This window comes from Oncorhynchus mykiss, chromosome 8 (assembly GCF_013265735.2).
Source record: "Oncorhynchus mykiss isolate Arlee chromosome 8, USDA_OmykA_1.1, whole genome shotgun sequence".
NCBI lineage: Eukaryota > Metazoa > Chordata > Actinopteri > Salmoniformes > Salmonidae > Oncorhynchus > Oncorhynchus mykiss.
The window spans coordinates 2,075,672-2,097,642 of NC_048572.1; the positions used below are offsets into that span (position 1 = coordinate 2,075,672).

General features: G+C 48.2%; 1 protein-coding gene across 5 annotated transcripts in view; it reads right to left on the minus strand.

The window, feature by feature from the left end:
• The window catches only part of LOC110529242 (microtubule-associated protein RP/EB family member 3), a 35,135-nt gene extending 13,974 nt beyond the window's left edge, over positions 1-21,161 (minus strand). The window contains exons 1-5 of one of the 5 annotated variants that reach the window (XM_036984544.1): positions 20,904-21,103; positions 19,282-19,397; positions 7,751-7,875; positions 7,527-7,672; positions 4,523-4,679 (exon numbers count right to left, since the gene is read on the minus strand). In XM_036984544.1, coding sequence (XP_036840439.1) covers positions 4,523-4,679; positions 7,527-7,672; positions 7,751-7,871 — 424 coding nt within the window. In that variant the 5' untranslated portion in view covers positions 7,872-7,875; positions 19,282-19,397; positions 20,904-21,103. The other 4 variants (XM_036984540.1, XM_036984543.1, XM_036984541.1 and 1 more) reach the window with 4 other exon arrangements.
• Positions 21,162-21,971: the final 810 nt, after the last annotated feature.

The window sequence follows — 21,971 nt, forward strand, 5'->3', positions numbered from 1 at the left end:
TATGACTGTACGTACATACCCCAACCAGAAGCCATGGATTACAGGCAACATTCGCACTGAGCTAAAGGGTAGAGCTGCCGCTTTAAAGGAGTGGGACTATAACCCGGAAGCTTATAAGAAATCGCGCTATGCCCTCCGATGAACCATCAAACAGGCAAAACGTCAATACAGGGCTAAGATTGAATCATACTACACTGGCTCTGATGCTCGTCTTATGTGGCAGGGCTTGCAAACTATTAAAGACTACAAAGGGAAGCACAGCCAAGAGCTGTCCAGTGACACAAGCCTACCAGACGAGATAAATCACTTCTATGCTCGCTTCAAGGCAAGTAACACTGAAACATGCATCAGATGTTCCGGACGACTGTGTGATCATGCTAACTGGAGCCGATGTGAGTAAGACCTTTCAACAGGTCAACATTCACAAGGCCGCAGGGCCAGACGGATTACCAGGACGTGTATTCCGAGCATGCGCTGACTAACTGGCAAGTGTCTTCACTGACATTTTCAACTTCTCCCTGTCCGAGTGTGTAATACCAACATGTTTCAAGCAGACCACCATAGTCCCTGGGCCCAAGAACACTAAGGTAACCTGCCTAAATGACTACCGACACGTAGCTGAAATGAAATGAAATGCTAAATGAAATGCTTTGAAAGGCTGGTCATGGCTCAAATCAACACCATTTATCCCAGAAACCCTAGACCCACTCCAATTTGCATAACGCACCAACAGATCCACAGATGATGCAATCTCTATTCATTGACTATAGCTCAGTGTTCAACACCATAGTGCACTCAGAGCTCATCACTAAGCTAAGGACCCTGGGACTAAACACCTCCCTCTGCAACTGGATCCTGGACTTCCTGATGGGCCGCCCCCAGGTGGTAAGGGTAGGTAACAACACATCCGCCACACTGATCCTCAACACAGGGGCCCCTCAGGGGTGCGTGCTCAGTCCCCTCCTGTACTCCCTGTTCACTCATGACTACACGGCCAGGCACTACTCCAACACCATCATTACTTTTGCTGATGCCACAATAGTGGGAGGCCTGATCACCGACAATGCCTATAGGGAGGAGGTCAGAGATCTGCAAGGTGCAAGGACAACAACCTTTCCCTCAACGTGATCAAGACAAAAGAGATGATTGTGGACTACAGGAAAAGGAGGACTGAGGACGCCCCCATCCTCATTGACGGGGCTGTAGTAGAGCAGGTTAAGAGCTTCAAGTTCTTTGGCGTCCACATCACCAAAAAACTAACAATGGTCGAAGCACACCAAGACAGTTGTGATAAGGGCACGACAAAACCTATTCCCCCTCAGGAGACTGACAAGATTTGGCATGGGTCCTCAGATCCTCAAAAGGTTATACAGCTGCACCATCGAGAGCATCCTGACTGGTTGCATCACCGCCTGGTATGGCAACTCCTTGGCCTCCGACCGCAAGTTATTACAGGGTACATTACAGGTGCCAAGCTTCCTGCCATCCAGGACTTCAATACCAGGCGGTGTCAGAGGAAGGCCCTAAAAATTGTCATGGACTCCAGCCACCCTAGTCATAGACTGTTCTCTCTGCTACCCAACGACAAGTGGTACTGAAGAGCCAAGTCTAGGTCTAAGAGGCTTCTAAATAGCTTCTACCCCCAAGCCATAAGACTCCTGAACAACTAATCAAATGGCCACCCAGACTATTTGCATTGCCCCACCCCCCTCTTTACACTGCTGCTACTCTCTGTTTATTATCTATGCATAGTCACTTTAATAACTCTACCTACTTGTACATATTACCTCAACTAACCGGTGCCTACACACATTGACTCTGTACCGGTACTGCCTGTATATAGCCTCGCTATTGTAATTTTACTGCTGCTCTTTAATTGTTTGTTACTTTTATTTATTATTCTTATTATTTGGGGGTATTGTTGGTTCAGTGCTTGTAAATAACATTTCACTGTATTCGGTGCATGTGACTAATAACATTTGATTTGATCTATGGACAAAGTTCTCCCAATGCAATATTTTCCAGAATCTAAAACAACATATTCACCAATAAGGATTCACCTGGGCGTGGTCTGGCATATACAGTAAATGCATATAAATCAGTCATGGATATTTGTATTGTTAACAAAACTTGGTTCCAAACACTGTCAAAAGTCAACATCTGCACATTCAGATCGACCACACGGTGGCACTATAACGGGCACATTTTTACATCTCTTGTTCTGTTTGACTCAGTGATGAGATTTAGCACATATGCTCAGGGATATGAGTCTGGCTAATCTGTAAAGTATGGTTCCATTTGACCGCAGGGTGGTGCTGTTGGAAAGGAAGAATAATTCATGCCGCTTATTGCGGCCATGTTGTTTGAGCAAAATTCTTCGAAAATATACATCCATAGATGCTATATACAAAATTTGGTGCCGGTCGGTCTAGCGGTTCTGGAGAAGAAGTGGTTTAAAGTAGTCAACATCGTTAAAAATAGTTCACAATATGCATATTGCATTATCTGTTTAATTTTGAGTTCTGATATTTGGCAAGCGTGGTAAGGGTAGCTCATTCTAGGGTGGTGTGTCCAATTTGTCCTGATGGTGGCAAAGTGAACAGCTTGAACCCCGGCATTGCTGCTTGTAGCTATATTTATTTAATTACATTTCGCAATAGCTTGGTGGTAGTTTAACTAAATTCAGAGTTCCTCTATCCAGTGTCTGTGTTATTTTGCCCATCTTAATATTTTCTTTTTATTGGCCAGTCAGAGATATGGCTTTTTCTTTGCAACTTTGCCTAGAAGGCCAGCATCCCGGAGTCACCTCTTCACTGTTGACGTTGAGACTGGTGTTTTGCAGGGACTATTTAATGAAGCTGCCAGCCAGTTGAGGACTTGTGAGGCGTCTGTTTCTCAAACTAGACACTCTAACGTACTTGTTCTCTTGCTCAGATGTGTACCGGGGCCTCCCACTTCTTTCAATTCTGGTTAGGGCCCGTTTGCGCTGTTCTGTGAAGGGAGTAGTACACAGCGTTATATCAGATCTTCAGTTTCTTGGTAATTTCTCGGTACAAGAATAGACTGACGAGTTTCAGAAGAAAGTTCTTTGTTTCTGGCCATTTTGAGCCTGTAATCGAACCCACAAATGCTGATGCTCCAGATACTCAACTAGTCTAAAGAAGGCCAGTTTTATTGCTTCTTTAATCAGGACAACAGTTTTCATATTCCATAAAAAAATCTGCTGTTTCCAGCTACAATAGTCATTTACAACATTAACCATGTCTACACTGTATTTCTGATAAATTTGATGTTATTTTAATGGACAAAAAAAATGTGCTTTTCTATAAAAAACAAGGACATTTCTAAGTGACCCCAAACTTTTGAGCGGTGGTGTATGTGTTCGTGAGTCTCACCTTTCCACAGAGGCATCATGTTAGTGTGTAGCCCAAATGGTTTAGGTGCTACAGACAGAAGTTAGCAGATCGGCTGTACCGACTTCAGACGAGTCCCAAGACGCTTGTGAGGGTCGTAGAGCAAAATTAAGAAAACCATTGTGTGACTTTCATTATAGTTTGTATGACAAACTGTTTGGACGCTACACAAGATTTTGTGAGAAGACTTATTTTCGGGATGTCTTATGGCCAGACAAACAGTGCTCTAGCCTTGTTACCATTCACCGCAGATGGGGAGGTGTGACATTTGTTTTACCTTTATTTTATTTAACTAGGCAAGTCAGTTAAGAACAAATTCTTATTTTCAAGGAACAGTGGGTTAACTGCCTGTTCAGGGGCAGAACGACAGACCTTGTCAGCTCGGGGATTTGAACTTGCAACCTTCCGGTTCCTAGTCCAACACTCGACATCCGACATAGGCGGATGTGTTGGATTGAGACGCAGCCAACGCAAACAAACAGATATCACTAATGTTGGATTGAGACGCAGCCAACGCAAACAAACAGATATCACTAATGTTGGACTGAGACGCAGCCAACGCAAACAAACAGATATCACTGTTGGATTGAGACGCAGCCAACGCAAACAAACAGATATCTCTAATTTTGGATTGAGACGCAGCCAACGCAAACAAACAGATATCACTAATGTTGGATTGAGACGCAGCCAACACAAACAAACAGATGGTATCAAACACATCAAGCACGTGGTTTTCCATTCCACTGACTCCATTCCAGACATTATTATGAGCCATCCTCCCCTCAGATGCCTCCTCTGGGGCTAACGTATGCCAGGTTATCTGATGGGACCAGCTACAATATAGTATTCTATGACGTGCAAGTTTGGGATGGGTTGAGAGATACTTTATTCACCCTTCACCAGCCTCTATTGGGATGGTCTGAGACAAAGAAATACTTTATTCACCCTTCACCAGCCTCTACTGGGATGGTCTGAGACATGCGCATTTTGAGAAACTGGCCCACACACACAGAATGGAGGAAGAGGAGAGTCGTTTGGGTTTGTGGATAATGAGTTGACCTGGTCAGAGGCGTTGGAGGAGGTGATATGATAAGAGGGTGTGTTTGTACCTGGGTTGGGTGAGGGGGCGCCCTCCTGCCCCTGGCGTGTGGCCACAGGGTCATACTCCTTCCCATCGTAGTTGGCATCAAAAAACTTCTTAAACCATTGGATGAACTCAAAGTTATCCTGAAACCTCCCCTTCACCAGCCTCTCTACTGGGATGATCTGAGACAGAGAGATACTTTATTAACCCTTCACCAGCCTCCCTACTGGGATGGTTGAGAAAGAGCGAGAGAGAGCCATAGGGGGGACGACACAGAGACACAGAGGGGGGACGACACAGAGAGACAGAGGGGGGACGACACAGTAACAGAGGTGGACACACAGAGAGAAAGATGGGGACAAACAGAGAGATACACTAACCACAAAATGAGGTGTAAACTGAGCTGCACCTCCTAACATCCTGCCAAATGTATGACCATATTAGAGACACATATTTCCCTCAGATTACACAGATACAAAGAATTAGAAAACAAACCCAATTTTGATAAAGTCCCATATCTACTGGGTGAAATCCCACAGGGTGCCGTCATAGCAGCAAGATTTGTGACCTGTTGCCATAAGAAAAGGGCAACCTGTGAAGAACAAACACCATTGTAAACACAACTCATATTTATGTTTATTTATGTTCTCTTTTGTACTTTAAAATGTCTTTATTCTTTTGGAATGTTTGCTGTTCATTTGTATTATTTATTTCACATTCATTTCTTTTAACTAGGTAAAATTGTGTCACTTCTCTTGCAACAGAGTCAGGGTATATGCAGCAGTTTGGGCCGCCTGGCTCGTTGCGAACTGTGTATAGACTATTTCTTCCTAACAAAGACAGCCAACTTCGCCAAACGGGATGATTTAACAAAAGCGCATTTGCAAAAAAAGCACAATCGTTGGACGACTGTACCGAACCATAAACATCAATGCCTTTCTTAAAATCAATACACAGAAGTATATATTTTTAAACCTGCATATTTAGCTAAAAGAAATCCAGTTTAGCAGGCAATATTAACCAGGTGAAATTGTGTCATTTCTCTTGCGTTCATTGCACACATAGTCAGGGTACATGCAACAGTTTGGGCCGCCTGGCTCGTTACAAACTAATTTTCCAGATTTGTACGTAATTATGACATAACATTGAAGGTTGTACAATGTAACAGCAATATTTAGACTTCGGGATGCCACCAATTAGATAAAATACGGAACAGTTCCGTATTTCACTGAAAGAATAAACGTTTTTTTCCCGAAATGATAGTTTCCGGATTCGACCATATTAATGACCAAAGGCTCGTATTTCTGTGTGTTATTATGTTATAATTAAGTCTATGATTTGATATTTGATAGAGCAGTGTGACTGAGCGATGGTAGGCAGCAGCAGGCTCGTAAGCATTCATTCAAACAGCACTTCTGTGCGTTTTGCCAGCAGCTCTTTGCAATGCTTCAAGCATTGAGCTGTTTATGACTTCAAGCCGATCAACTCCCGAGATTAGGCTGGTGTAACCGATGTGTACCATCTCCTAAAGTTGATTCAGCTGTGGGATCGGGGCACCACCAGTACAGAGCTTGCTCAGGAATGGCAGTAGGCAGGTGTGAGTGCATCTGCACGCACAATGAGGCAAAGACTTTTGGAGGATGGCCTGGTGTCAAGAAGGGCAACAAAGTAGCCACTTCTCTCCAGGCAAAACATCAGGGACAGACTGATATTCTGCAGAAGGTACAGGGATTGGACTGCTGAGGACTGGGGTAAAGTCATTGTCTCTGATGAATCCCCTTTTCGATTGTTTGGGGCATTCGGAAAAAAGCTTGTCCGGAGAAGACAAGGTGAGCGCTACCATCAGTCCTGTGTCATGCCAACAGTAAATCATCCTGAGACCATTCATGTGTGGGGTTGCTTCTCAACCAAGGGAGTGGGCTCACTCAGAATTTTGCCTAAGAACACAACCATGAATAAAGAATGGCACCAACACATCCTCCGAGTGCAACTTCTCCCAACCATCCAGGAACAGTTTGGTGACGAACAATGCCTTTTCCAGCATGATGGAGCACCTTGCCATTAGGCAAAAGTGATAACTAAGTGGCTCGGGGAACAAAACATTGATATTTTGGGTCCATGGCCAGGAAACTCCCCAGACCTTAATCCAATTGAGAACTTGTGGTCAATCCTCAAGAGGTGGGTGGACAAACAAAAACCCACAAATTTTGACAAACTCCAAGCATTGATTGTGCAAGAATGGGCTGCCATCAGTCAGGATGTGGCCGACCGAGAGGTCAAGAGAGACAGAGCTGGCCCTGGACCAAGGTAAGGTGTCTCTTGGGTACATGCAGTCAACACCTGGACATATAGGCTTGCTTCTCCCGTACACACATAGAGTCCGGTTACAGAACACTTAGACAAGCCTAGAACCTCAGACTGAGCGAGTACAGTGTTAACAGTAGGACTAATAGTTTTCCATTAATATTGTCAAAAAGCTACAAAAAAAATTGAGAATTTGAGTCATGAATTTAGCGAGGACTGTGTGGGAGTGGTCTGAGTCAGAGGTGTAATTGGAGGGATATGTAACCTGAAAACAAGCTGTTATTGGTCCATTTGCATGGCCCGGTGTACCAGGTGGGTTTCACTTCAGTATCAATGGAATGGTCTAAAATGTGCAGACTGCTAAATGAACTCGCCCAGAGAGGTGTGGAATTATTTGTTATTGACCTATTAACTTATACCGCCTGATGATGTCACCAGGCGAGCCAAAACTCCACCCATGTAAAACCTGCTGATCAGAAGGTCCTGTGTAGATAGTTTTAGGATGAAAATACCATCAGGAAATAACAATGATCACATTTATTTGTTTCAAACTTTTCCAGTGTTAGTTTCAACAGCTGTTGTACAAGATGCGACAAAAAAAGACAAAGGAAAACAGAATTTGGACGCCACTGGGCCTTTCATTGATGATGATGATGATGCCTTGTCTACGCTCGTCCTCTTGAAGGAGGGCTTGTAGGTAAGGGGGTGTGTGTGTGTGTGTGTACCTTGTCTACGCCCATTCTCTTGAAGGAGGCCTGTAGGACCTTGAAGTTGTTGATGAACTCATGTTCCAGCCGGGCTGCGAACTTCACCTTCTTCAGCAGGACACAGCCAGGGAACAACATGTCCATGAACTGACAATACACTGCACCTACACACACAACATTTACAAGTTAGCATATCATTCATTATGACATTAATCTAAATGATTGAAATGTGTGCGTGTTACCTGAACACAGTTGTTCTATCTTGGTGTAGGTGAGCCGTAGAGAGTCGTTGACCCAGGACAGCATCTCATGACGACTCAGGTTCTCCAGAGCCGAAGAGATGGAGAATACATTCACCGCCATCAACCTGCAACACACAGGCAGGCAGGCAGGCAGGCACGCAGGCAGGCAGGCAGGCAGGCAGGCAGGCAGGCAGGCAGGCAGGCAGGCAGGCACGCAGGCAGGCAGGCAGGCAGGCAGGCAGGCACGCAGGCAGGCAGGCACGCAGGCACGCAGGCACGCAGGCAGGCAGGCAGGCAGGCAGGCAGGCAGGCAGGCAGGCAGGCAGGCACGCACGCAGGCAGGCAGGCAGGCAGGCAGGCAGGCAGGCAGGCACGCAGGCACGCACGCAGGCAGGCAGGCAGGCACGCAGGCAGGCAGGCAGGCAGGCAGGCAGGCACGCAGGCAGGCAGGCACGCAGGCACGCAGGCAGGCAGGCAGGCAGGCAGGCAGGCAGGCAGGCACGCAGGCAGGCAGGCAGGCAGGCAGGCAGGCAGGCAGGCAGGCAGGCACGCACGCAGGCAGGCAGGCAGGCAGGCAGGCAGGCAGGCAGGCACGCAGGCACGCACGCAGGCAGGCAGGCAGGCACGCAGGCAGGCAGGCAGGCAGGCAGGCAGGCACGCAGGCAGGCAGGCACGCAGGCACGCAGGCAGGCAGGCAGGCAGGCAGGCAGGCAGGCAGGCAGGCACGCAGGCAGGCAGGCACGCAGGCAGGCAGGCACGCAGGCAGGCAGGCACGCAGGCAGGCAGGCAGGCAGGCAGGCAGGCAGGCAGGCACGCAGGCAGGCAGGCACGCAGGCAGGCAGGCACGCAGGCAGGCAGGCACGCAGGCAGGCAGGCACGCAGGCAGGCACGCAGGCAGGCACGCAGGCAGGCAGGCACGCAGGCAGGCAGGCAGGCAGGCAGGCAGGCACGCAGGCAGGCAGGCACGCAGGCAGGCACGCAGGCAGGCACGCAGGCAGGCACGCAGGCAGGCAGGCACGCAGGCAGGCAGGCACGCAGGCAGGCACGCAGGCAGGCACGCAGGCAGGCAGGCAGGCAGGCAGGCAGGCAGGCAGGCAGGCACGCAGGCAGGCACGCAGGCAGGCAGGCAGGCACGCAGGCAGGCAGGCACGCAGGCAGGCACGCAGGCAGGCAGGCACGCAGGCAGGCACGCAGGCAGGCAGGCACGCAGGCAGGCAGGCACGCAGGCAGGCAGGCACGCAGGCAGGCAGGCACGCAGGCAGGCACGCAGGCAGGCAGACACGCAGGCAGGCAGGCACGCAGGCAGGCAGGCACGCAGGCAGGCAGGCAGGCAGGCAGGCACGCAGGCAGGCAGACACGCAGGCAGGCAGGCACGCAGGCAGGCAGGCACGCAGGCAGGCAGACACGCAGGCAGGCAGGCACGCAGGCAGGCAGGCACGCACGCAGGCAGGCAGGCACGCACGCAGGCAGGCAGGCACGCAGGCAGGCACGCAGGCAGGCAGGCACGCAGGCAGGCAGGCAGGCACGCAGGCAGGCAGGCAGGCACGCAGGCAGGCAGGCACGCAGGCAGGCAGGCACGCAGGCACGCAGGCAGGCAGGCACGCAGGCAGGCACGCAGGCAGGCAGGCACGCAGGCAGGCACGCAGGCAGGCACGCAGGCAGGCAGGCACGCAGGCAGGCACGCAGGCAGGCAGGCACGCAGGCAGGCACGCAGGCAGGCAGGCACGCAGGCAGGCACGCAGGCAGGCAGGCACGCAGGCAGGCAGGCACGCAGGCAGGCAGGCACGCAGGCAGGCAGGCACGCAGGCAGGCAGGCACGCAGGCAGGCACGCAGGCAGGCACAAACAGAGTTTAAGATTATATTACATTATTAGTCATGAATGGTTAAAACACAATCCTTTTACGTTAAATCTCATGTTTACAAAAACAGTGTTCATGTTTGAAAACCAGGTTAAACATAATCAAATTAAACACCTAAGGGCGCGCACACACACACACATACACACACAAAGGCTCTTAGAGACACGAGAGAGCGAGAGAGAGAGACAGAGAGAGGGGTGGAGAGAGAGACAGAGAGTGGGACAGAAAGAGAGAGGGAGAGAAGAGAGGGAGAGAGAGATGGGAGAGAGAGAGATGGGAGAGTGAGAGATGGGAGAGTGAGAGGGGGAGAGAGACAGAGGTGGAGAGTGAGAGGGGGAGAGAGACAGAGGTGGAGAGTGAGAGGGGGAGAGTGACAGAGGTGGAGAGTGAGAGGGGGAGAGTGACAGAGGTGGAGAGTGAGAGGGGGAGAGAGACAGAGGTGGAGAGTGAGAGGGGGAGAGAGACAGAGGTGGAGAGTGAGAGGGGGAGAGAGACAGAGGTGGAGAGTGAGAGGGGGAGAGAGACAGAGGTGGAGAGTGAGAGGGGGAGAGAGACAGAGGTGGAGAGTGAGAGGGGGAGAGAGACAGAGGTGGAGAGTGAGAGGGGGAGAGAGACAGAGGTGGAGAGTGAGAGGGGGAGAGTGACAGAGGTGGAGAGTGAGAGGGGGAGAGTGACAGAGGTGGAGAGTGAGAGGGGGAGAGAGACAGAGGTGGAGAGTGAGAGGGGAAGAGAGACAGAGGTGGAGAGTGAGGGGGAGAGAGACAGAGGTGGAGAGTGAGAGGGGGAGAGAGACAGAGGTGGAGAGTGAGAGGGGGAGAGAGACAGAGGTGGAGAGTGAGAGGGGGAAAGAGACAGAGGTGGAGAGTCGGCTGATTAATCGGTATCGGCTTTTTTGGTCCTCCAATAATCGGTATCGGTGTTGAAAAATCATAATCGGTCGACCTCTAGTAGGTACAGCTATAGCTCATCTCTTGGCAGTAGTACTGTAGACTACTTTATCACTGACCTCAACCGAGAGTCTCTTAGAGCGTTCACTGACACCCCTATCAGACCACAGCAAAATCACAGTCTACTTGAACAGAGCAATACTCAATCATTAAGGCATCAAAGCTAGGGATGCTATATCGATATATATCGGTAAGCATATCAGAATTGTCCGATATTAGCGAAAATGCCAACATCGGCATTGGCACGATGTCTTGGTTAATAAACGCCAATGTGCAAAATCGATGTCAAAGCTGACATGCATACCTATATAAACGTAGGTAGATGGCGTAATGAAGCCACGAAAAATATAGCGCTAAACATGCAACACAGCATTCCTAACCCACAACGTCTGCTGTGTGGATCGAGGAGTCAACAAGTCCATCAGTCATTTGAAAGAGTAAGAACATTTCAGCAAGACAACTCAATGGTGAAATCCATTAACGACAAGAATGGAATTCATTGCCCTTGACAAATCAACTGTCCTCTGTCGAGGATGATGTTGTCTTTCACCGACTGGTCGAACACCTCGGGGTCCGGTACACACTACCAAGTAGGTGCTATTCTTCCGGTGTTGCCCTACCGGAGTTCCGTACCACTGTGTGATCACGCTCTCCGTGCCGACGTGAGTAAGACCTTTAAACAGGTCAACATTCACAAGGCTGCGGGGCCAGACGGATTACCAGGACGTGTGCTCCGGGCATGTGCTGACCAACTGGCAGGTGTCTTCACTGACATTTTCAACATGTCCCTGATTGAGTCTGTAATACCAACATGTTTCAAGCAGACCATCATAGTCCCTGTGCCAAAGAACACAAAGGTAACCTGCCTAAATGACTACAGACCCGTAGCACTCACGTCCGTAGCCATGAAGTGCTTTGAAAGGCTGGTAATGGCTCACATCAACACCATTTTCCCAGAAACCCTAGACCAACTCCAATTTGAATACCGCCCAAACAGATCCTCAGATGATCAAATCTCTAATCCACTCCACACTGCCCTTTCCCACCTGGACAAAAGGAACGCCTACGTGAGAATGCTGTTCATTGACTACAGCTCAGCGTTCAACACCATAATACCCTCAAAAGTCATCACTAAGCAAAGGATCCTGGGACTAAACACCTCCCTCTGCAACTGGATCCTGGACTTCCTGCCGCCCCCAGGTGGTAAGGATAGGTAGCAACACATCTGCCACACTGATCCTCAACACTGGAGCCCCTCAGGGGTGCATGCTCAGTCCCCTCCTGTACTCCCTGTTCACCCACGACTACATGGCCAGGCACGACACCAACACCATCATTAAGTTTGCAGACGACACAACAGTGGTTTGATCACCAACAACGAGACAGCCTATAGGGAGGAGGTCAGAGACCTGGCCGGGTGGTGCCAGAATAACAACCTATCCCTCAACGTAACCAAGACTAAGGAGATGATTATGGACTACAGGAAAAGGAGCACCGAGCACGCCCCCATTCTCATCGACGGGGCTGTAGTGGAGCAGGTTGAGAGCTTCAAGTTCCTTGGTGTCCACATCACCAACAAACTAGAATGGTCCAAACACACCAAGACAGTCGTGAAGAGGGCACGACAAAGCCTATTCCCCCCTCAGGAAACTAAAAAGATTTGGCATGGGTCCTCAGATCCTCAAAAGGTTCTACAGCTGCAAAATCGAGAGCATCCTGGTTGCATCACTGCCTGGTACGGCAACTGCTCGGCCTCCGACCGCAAGGCACTACAGAGGGTAGTGCGTACGGCCCAGTACATCACTGGGGCTAAGCTGTCTGCCATCCAGGACCTCTACACCAGGCGGTGTCAGAGGAAGGCCCTAAAAATTGTCTAAGGACCCAGCCACCCCAGTGATAGACTGTTCTCTCTACTACTGCATGGCAAGCGGTACCGGAGTGCCAAGTCTAGGAGAAAAAGGCTTCTCAACAGTTTTTACCCCCAAGCCATTAGACTCCTGAACAGGTAACCAAATGGGTACCCGGACTATTTGCATTGTGTTCCCCCCCAACCCCTCTTTTACACTGCTACTACTCTCTGTTTATCATATATGCATAGTCACTTTAACTATACCGTTATCAGGCCCGTTACAGCGTGTTACCGTTATCAGGCCCGTCACAGCGTGTTACCGTTATCAGGCCCGTTACAGCGTGTTACCGTTATCAGGCCCGTCACAGCGTGTTAGCGTTATCAGGCCCGTTACAGCGTGTTACCGTTATCAGGCCCGTCACAGCGTGTTAGCGTTATCAGGCCCGTCACAGCGTGTTACCGTTATCAGGCCCGTCACAGCGTGTTACCGTTATCAGGCCCGTTACAGCGTGTTACCGTTATCAGGCCCGTTACAGCGTGTTACCGTTATCAGGCCCGTTAAAGCATGTTACCGTTATCAGGCCCGTTACAGCATGTTACCGTTATCAGGCCCGTTGCAGCATGTTACCGTTATCAGGCCCGTTACAGCGTGTTACCGTTATCAGGCCCGTTACAGCGTGTTACCGTTATCAGGCCCGTTACAGCATGTTACCGTTATCAGGCCCGTTACAGCATGTTACCGTTATCAGGCCCGTTACAGCATGTTACCGTTATCAGGCCCGTTACAGCATGTTACTGTTATCAGGCCCATTACAGCATGTTACCGTTATCAGGCCCATTACAGCATGTTACCGTTATCAGGCCCGTTACAGCGTGTTACATAACATCATCATTAATACCAAGGTTGCTCATATCATAAGCCCCAATTCAATTGTTGTACAAAATGGGCACGTAAATAGCCAAATAAAAATAGTTAATTTTCTTTCATTTATTTTCTTTCCTTGAGTTGAACGGACACCCTGTGCTGTGGAGAAGCAGCAGTGCCTAGATCTTGCACCAGCAACAAAAACACCAGACAGGCCAAGCAAACGCCCCAGAACTGACATGAACCAAGCTCATATTGATGTTTTGGAGCTGGGGCGAGAGAAAAATCTACTGCAGATTGAGGTCCTGAATTTACAAAAAGAGCTACTGTGAATTCACAAACAGAAACTCCTTCAGGGAAACAAATGCCCACTGTGTAATGAATGCTGATCTTTTTATGTATTTAAGCAATTATTTATTAAAACAATTGTTGGTATGATTAAATGACTGAACAAATCATTTTAAATGGAACTGTAACTAAGTAAACTTATACTCTGTTTTATTATATCTGATTAACAATATGAGTTCATAAGAAGGGATTGTGAGACACGGACAAGGAGTAATTAAAGTTAATGAACACCATTCCAACTAGGAAGAAACGAATGGGTTGGGGACTGTGAAAACAGATAAGGTCGTTACCCTATGGTTGACCCTACAGAAACTTAGTTCTGGGTTTTTTAGATAACCTAGGAATGCACTCACTGTCTTTTCTGTTAATTAGAACTGTCAGCTCAGTGGTGATCGATAATGTTGAGGGGTCAAAAGTTACCTGGGAGTGTGTTAGTAAGTTAGAATGAAATTTTCACCTCACTTTGTCCCGGTCGAGAGGAGGGGATTCTGTTAAAGCAATGAAATGACGTCATGATCTGTATATAAACTGTTGTTCGTGGTTAAGTGGCAGCGCGCTCCGAGAATAAATTCTGTTACCTATTTTTGAAAGACTGGTCTGCGTCTATTTTATGCAAACAAGAATCTTACAAATTCTCATAAAATAGATTAAGGGTTTTCAATTAATGAAAGCACATTGGCATCATTAAATGACAGTAACAATAATGCTTTCCCAAGCAGTGTCCTCCACTCTTGTGTTCTGGTGCTTCCAGTGCCACCCTGTATGGTATTGAGAATAACAAAGTCTTAATAATACCTATACAGATAGCCTAATTAGGAATTGTATGTGTCGATCAAAATCTTATATTGCTTTTTACATGTTACCAATGCTACATTATACACACCTTAGGCTGCAAAATGGTTCTCAATCAAGGTTCTCCTCACAGCATTCCCAATGGCATCGGCAGCATGTTCCTCCACGGTCTCCTGAGGTAGGTTCTCCTCAGCCTCCTGAGGTAGGTTCTCCTCAGCCTCCTGAGGTAGGTTCTCCTCAGCCTCCTCAGGTAGGTCCTCCTCAGCCTCCTCAGGTAGGTCCTCCTGAGTCCTCCTCAGGTAGGTCCTCCTCAGCCTCCTCAGGTAGGTCCTCCTCAGCCTCCTCAGGTAGGTCCTCCTCAGCCAGGTCCTCCTCAGCCTCCTCAGGTAGGTCCTCCTCAGGTAGGTCCTCCTCAGACAGGTCCTCCTCAGCCTCCTCAGACAGGTCCTCCTCAGCCTCCTCAGGTAGGTCCTCCTCAGCCTCCTCAGGTAGGTCCTCCTCAGCCTCCTCAGGTAGGTCCTCCTCAGCCTCCTCAGGTAGGTCCTCCTCAGCCTCCTCAGGTAGGTCCTCCTCAGCCTCCTCAGGTAGGTCCTCCTCAGCCTCCTCAGGTAGGTCCTCCTCAGCCTCCTCAGGTAGATCGTCTCCTTGTCTCTTGCCAAAGTTATACAGAACTGCCACTGCAATAACGACTGTCAGGGTAGTGTCCATCTTCGTGCAGAACCCCTCCTTTAGGCACGGGAATCTTTTTTTCCACACTCCAAAAACTCTCTATGAGACCTCCTGCCAGGATATGAGAGGTGTTGTATTCTCTCTCTTCAGGTGTCTGGGGGTTTAAAAGGGGAGTCATAAGATATGCCTGTTGTGAATGTGTGAACAGTCTATTTCCCCTAGTACACCTGGGAATCTAGCTCTCCTGTAAAATCCAGCTGTTGTTTCCTCTGCAGGACTGAACTTGATGTACTGATTCTTCAGATCGGAAAGCGCACTGGACACTGACTACAATCCTGTAGACAGTTGACTTGTGGAGTCCAGAAAGGTCCCCATCCACCATCTGGGTCCATCCAGTTACATAGAACTGTAGGGCCTCCAGGAGCTGACGTAGTGGGGGTACAGCTGCGATCTTATCCCTCCCAAACTTCATGGTTGGTCCAGTTGCATTACAGAGTCCTTGGAAAAGCAGTATCTCCTTGAAAACTCATCATTATCATAAAACTCAACGGGGTTCAACCTGTCTCTAATTGTTCTCTGACGAACTCTGTCGTTTTGGTTTCTCCACAGTAGATATGCTGCCATTTGATCAGTTAAACCACCTCAAGTGGCAGTTTAGAATTAATCTCCAATCTAAATGTATTTTTTATTCATTGAGCAACAGACTTAAAATTAATCTAGGTTTAAAAGGGAAAACTAAACTTAGAATGGATTTAATTTAACTAGGATTAATTTAAAACTAAATTTACAATTTGGTGCAACAAGATTAATAGATAAACTGGGTTGAATCAAGGTTTAAGAGTTCATCCATGTTGGTGCAACCCACCCTAAGGCAAATAGTTCCTCCGTTGCAAAAATACTGAATCTTAGGAGTTGATTCATAGCGGAAATGAAGCTTGACATCCAGAAATGGGAGTCGACGGGAATCTATTTTTTTGGAGTCGACTCCCCACCACTACCTGTGGGAAAACAACCTAGGTTATCCAATCGGTTTACAGCAAAAAACATTACCCTTTCAAATGCAATTGTCTTGTTGTCTGCTTGTTTTAGACCAACATTACAAACAGATGGATGATAACAGCTACAAGTGGTGAGTGGAGTTACAAATGGCCTCTACTAAACAAGGTAAATGTCTTAGCTGTGATGAAATGTTTTCCACACACAAAAACACGTGGAGCCTAGCCTACTTGGGGTGCGTTCGTAAATTCACTCTGGCTATTTTCTCAGATTTCACAGCAGTCTAGTCTGAGTGTGCCAGAGCGCAAAATAACGGATTAATTTACGAACGCTCAACATTTGTTGAATATGGCCGTTGTCAGTAAACGTCGGCATAAAAGCGTTATTAAATTGTTGCCGGGATCACAGTTACAGTCACCAACGCCCTGGATAACATGAAAACAGCCTAACCAGCTCTGCTAGGGTGAGTAAAATGGTCAGTGAGCAGTTCTCTCATTTATGTCTGGAAGTAGCTAGTAAGCGAGCTAAATTTAGCCAGTTAGATTGGGTGCTTGACTGCCGTTGTGAGGTCAGAACGCTCGGATCAACCCTGCTCCTCAGCCAGAGCGTCCAGTGTGCGCTCTGAATGCTAAGAGAGCAAAACGCTCTAAATTTACAAACTGACAACGCTTTGAATTTACAAACGCCCAGTGTACACTGAGCACTCTGTGGCATAGTGAATTTACGAACGCCCAGAGTACACTGAGCGCTCTGTGGCATAGTGAATTTACGAACGCCCAGAGTACACTGAGCACTCTGTGGCATAGTGAATTTACGAACGCCCAGTGTACACTGAGCACTCTGTGGCATAGTGAATTTACGAACGCCCAGAGTACACTGAGCGCTCTGTGGCATAGTGAATTTACGAACGCCCAGAGTACACTCTGAGCGTCTGTAGCATAGTGAATTTACGAACGCCCAGAGTACACTGAGCGCTCTGTGGCATAGTGAATTTACGAACGCCCAGAGTACACTGAGCACTCTGTGGCATAGTGAATTTACGAACGCCCAGAGTACACTGAGCACTCTGTGGCATAGTGAATTTACAAACGCCCAGAGTACACTGAGCACTCTGTGGCATAGTGAATTTACGAACGCCCAGAGTACACTGAGCGCTCTGTGGCATAGTGAATTTACGAACGCACCCATAGACACCGGGTCCCCACATTTCCCACAGCTAACAAAATCCTGAAGCCACCAGGGCTCTTATTTCCCTATGTGGGAGCATTGTGATCCGTCGGTCAGGTTTTTTAAAGACACCAGGGCTCTATTTCCCTATGTGGGAGCATTGTGATCCGTCGGCCAGGTTTTTTAAAGCCACCAGGGCTCTATTTCCCTATGTGGGAGCATTGTGATCCGTCGGTTGGGTTTTTAAAGCCACCAGGGCTCTATTTCCCTATGTGGGAGCATTGTGATCCATCGGTTGGGTTTTTTAAAGACACCAAGGCTCTATTTCCCTATGTGGGAGCATTGTGATCCGTCGGTCAGGTTTTTTAAAGCCACCAGGGCTCTATTTCCCTATGTGGGAGCATTGTGATCCGTCGGTCAGGTTTTTTAAAGCCACCAGGGCTCTATTTCCCTATGTGGGAGCATTGTGATCCGTCGGTTGGGTTTTTAAAGTCACCAGGGCTCTATTTCCCTATGTGGGAGCATTGTGATCCATCGGCCAGGTTTTTTAAAGCCACCAGGGCTCTATTTCCCTATGTGGGAGCATTGTGATCCGTCGGTTGGATTTTTTAAAGCCACCAGGGCTCTATTTCCCTATGTGGGAGCATTGTGATCCATCGGCCTGGTTTTTTAAAGCCACCAGGGCTCTATTTCCCTATGTGGGAGCATTGTGATCCGTCGGTTGGGTTTTTTAAAGACACCAGGGCTCTATTTCCCTATGTGGGAGCATTGTGATCCGTCGGTTGGGTTTTTAAAGCCACCAGGGCTCTATTTCCCTATGTGGGAGCATTGTGATCCGTCGGTTGGGTTTTTTAAAGACACCCGGGCTCTTTTTCCCTATGTGGGAGCATTGTGATCCGTCGATTGGGTTTTTTAAAGACACCAGGGCTCTAGTTCCCCTATGTGGGAGCATTGTGATCCGTCGGCCTGGTTTTTTAAAGCCACCAGGGCTCTATTTCCCTATGTGGGAGCATTGTGATCCGTCGGTTGGGTTTTTTAAAGCCACCAGGGCTCTATTTCCCTATGTGGGAGCATTGTGATCCGTCGGTTGGGTTTTTTGAACTGGTTACATGTAAATGGAGACTAACCCCATTCTGTACAAATTTGTGCAACTGCGGCATTCAAACGATGCTGCAATGAAAACTTTTACTTTTTTTTTTACTTAACTAGGCAAGTCAGTTAAGAACATATTCTTATTTACAATGAAGGCCTACACCGGCCAAACCCGGACGCTGGGAAAATTATGCGCTGCCCAATCACGGCCGGTTGTGATACAGCCTGGATTCGAACAGGGTGTCTGTAGCGACTGAGAGCACTGAGATGCAGTGCCTTAGACCGCTGCACCACTCGGGAGCCCTAATGGGACTGTAGCGACTGTGTTGACATCAAAATCAGGGGTGTGAACTACGTTTCTATTCAAGCGTTGATTGACATGGTAATAGTGAGATAGTATCGGAGTAAAGTTGAAAAAAAATGGGTGGGGGGGACAGAGGAGACAGGGACAGGGTGGGGGGGGACAGAGGAGACAGGGACAGGGTGGGTGGGACAGGGTGGGGGGACAGGGGACAGGGTGGGGGGACAGGGTGAGGGGGACAGGGTGGGGGGACAGGGTGAGGGGGACAGGGTAAGGGGACAGGGTGGGGGGACAGGGTACAGGGTGGGGGGGACAGGGTGAGGGGGACAGGGTAAGGGGACAGGGTAAGGGGGACAGGGACAGATAGTATCGGAGTAAAGTTGAAAAAAAACGGACCCCTCTGACGCTGTACGTATCATTGTGACGTATCACGATGTAACGTATAACACGCACTATGCCACACGTGTGCTGTACAGCCTCTCTCCACCAGGTATGGCACTTCTCTCACAGATTATAACTAGGGAAAGGGACAGGGTGGGGGGACAGGGGACAGGGACAGGGTGGGGGGACAGGGTGAGGGGGGCAGGGTGGGGGGACAGGGTGGGGGGACAGATAGTATCGGAGTAAAGTTGAAAAAAAACTGACCCCTCTGACGCTGTACATTGTGACGTATCACGATGTAACGTATGACACGCACTATGCCACACGTGTGCTGTACAGCCTCTCTCCACCAGGTATGGCACTTCTCTCACATATTAAAACTAGGGAAAGGGACAGGGTGGGGGGACAGGGGACAGACAGGGACAGGGTGGGGGGACAGGGTGGGAGGGCCAGGGTAAGGGGACCGGGTGGTGGGGCAGGGACAGGGGACAGGGTGGGGGGACGGGGACAGGGACAGGGTAAGGGGCATGTTTTGTATTTCTTTTATATTATTATTATTATTATTATAACAACAACTAGGCAAGTCAGTTAAGAACATATTCTCATTTACCATGACGGCCCTAACCTGGACAAGTCCTAACCTGGACGACGCTGGGCCAATTTTGCGCCGCTCCATGGGACTCTGAATCACGGCCAGTTGTGATACAGCCTGGAATCGAACCAGAGTCTGTAGCGACGCCTCTAGCACTGAGATGCAGTGCCTTAGACCACTGCACCACTCGGGTGCCCCATCAAATTAAATTGTATTTTACACACGCACTGAAAACAACAGGTGCAGGCAGACCTTACAGTGAAATGCTTACTTAAAAGCCCTTAACCAACAATGCTTTAAAAGAAGTTAAGAAAATGTTTTAAATAAGTGTTAAATAAAAAATAGATAACTAGACAATAGAAAATAAAAGGAACAAATAATTCAACAGCGGCAGTAAAATAACAATCAAGGCTATATACAGGTACCATACAGAGTCAATGTGCGGGGGGCACCGTTAGTCGAGGTAATGGAGGTAATATGTACATGTAGGTAGAGTTAAAGTGACTATGCATAGATAATAAACAGAGAGTAGTAGCAGCAGCAGGGTAAAAGAGGGGTCTGGGTAGCAACGGGGGTGAATGTGAAGGAATGTTCCCCAAGCCGTGAGCTTGGTCCAGGGGAAATCCTTATTACTACGTGAAACCGACTCCACCCATGAGTTGATAAATCCATTACCAGGGTTACAGCTTCCAAGCCCGTTCCACTCATAACTATTCCTACGCTACTGTCAGCTTGTTGACGGGGGAAAAAGTTGTTTTATATCAGTTAACTAACTACTAGGTAAATAATAACATCGTAACGTTATCTATATAGATAAAGGAATTATTCATACTAGGACAACAGTCAAATACTATCTAGCTAGATAACCATAATAACGTGACTTCGTCAGTAGCTTAACAACAGAGTTAGTGCGACAGGCTAGCTAACGGAGTTAGCTAAAGCTGCTAGCCTACGTACTTACTAGTCGAGGGATATAGCTAATGTTAACTAAACATAACGGTCGGTCTGGCCAACCGGTCCAGCAGCATTGAACTGTACTGTTATTTATATGATGCTGTCATTCTGAAAACTGTATAGTTTTCAGCCAACCCCCTCTGGGGGCCTCCGTTATAATCACACACATACTCACTCACTCACTCACTGCGCCGCTAACGCGTTGACTGCGGTGGGACTCGAGGAGCATCTACCTGCTTAGCAGTTAGCTAACTAACTATTAAAACAAAACTAGTTGTCAACAAAGTCCGCTTCAAAATGGTTTAGATCGTAGTGATAAAAGTTAGTGACATTTACTGACTGTCTCGTGTGAAGAGCCTCTATTTGATGCGGTGTTCCGAGCCTGTCCGGTCTGTGCTAGTTGCGTTGCTACAGTCGGTCCACTCAGATACCTGTCGACCAGCTCTGCTGTCTGCCCAAGTGCGCCTGCGTGGCACCCATACGGTCCCAGTGGCAAGGTTTGACCTGCGTCACAGCGAAACTGTATCACCTCGTATCCCCCCGGGTGCCATGGTGGATCTATATCACTTGGGGTTTTATTCATTCAGCCTAATCTGTTGCAAAACGTTTCTTAAACGAAGGCAAAACGAAACGAGGGACTTTGGGACAGTTCGAAATGTTACTGTTTATTATATATACTGTTGCTTAGTAACTTTATCCCTACCTAGCCACCTAATTTTCGAACGTTGCTATGGGTACAGCCAAACAACGGAAGTGATGGTTCCGACTTCCGCATTACCACCCTACTGCGTCACAACATTGGCAAACTTCAAATCAAATCAAATTGCATTTGTCACATGCGCTGAATACAACAGGTGTAGATCTTACCGTGAAATGCTTACTTACAAGCCCTTAACCAACAATGCAGTTCAAGAAATAGAGTTAAAGAACATATTTACTAAATAAACTAAAGTAAAATTAAAAACTAGCACAAAATTACATAATAATGAGGCTATAAACAAGGGGTAATTTTCAGTTAGCTGCAGCTATCCACTGGAACGAGCTGCAAAAAAAAACTCAAACTGGGCGGGTTTATCTCCATCTCTTAGTTCAAAGACTCAATCATGGACACTCTTACTAACAGTTGTGGCTGCTTTGCGTGATGTATTGTTGTCTCCACCTTCTTGACCTTTGTGCTGTTGTCTCTGCCCAATAATGTTTGTACCATGTTGTGCTGCTACCATGTTGTGGTCATGTTGTGCTGCTACCATGTTGTTGTCATGTTGTGCTGCTACCACGCTGTGTTGTCATGTTGTGCTGCTACCATGTTGTTGTCATGTTGTGTTACTACCACGCTGTGTTGTCATGTGTTGCTGCCATGCTATGTTGTTGTCTTGGGTCTCTCTTTATGTAGTGTTGTGTTTTTCCT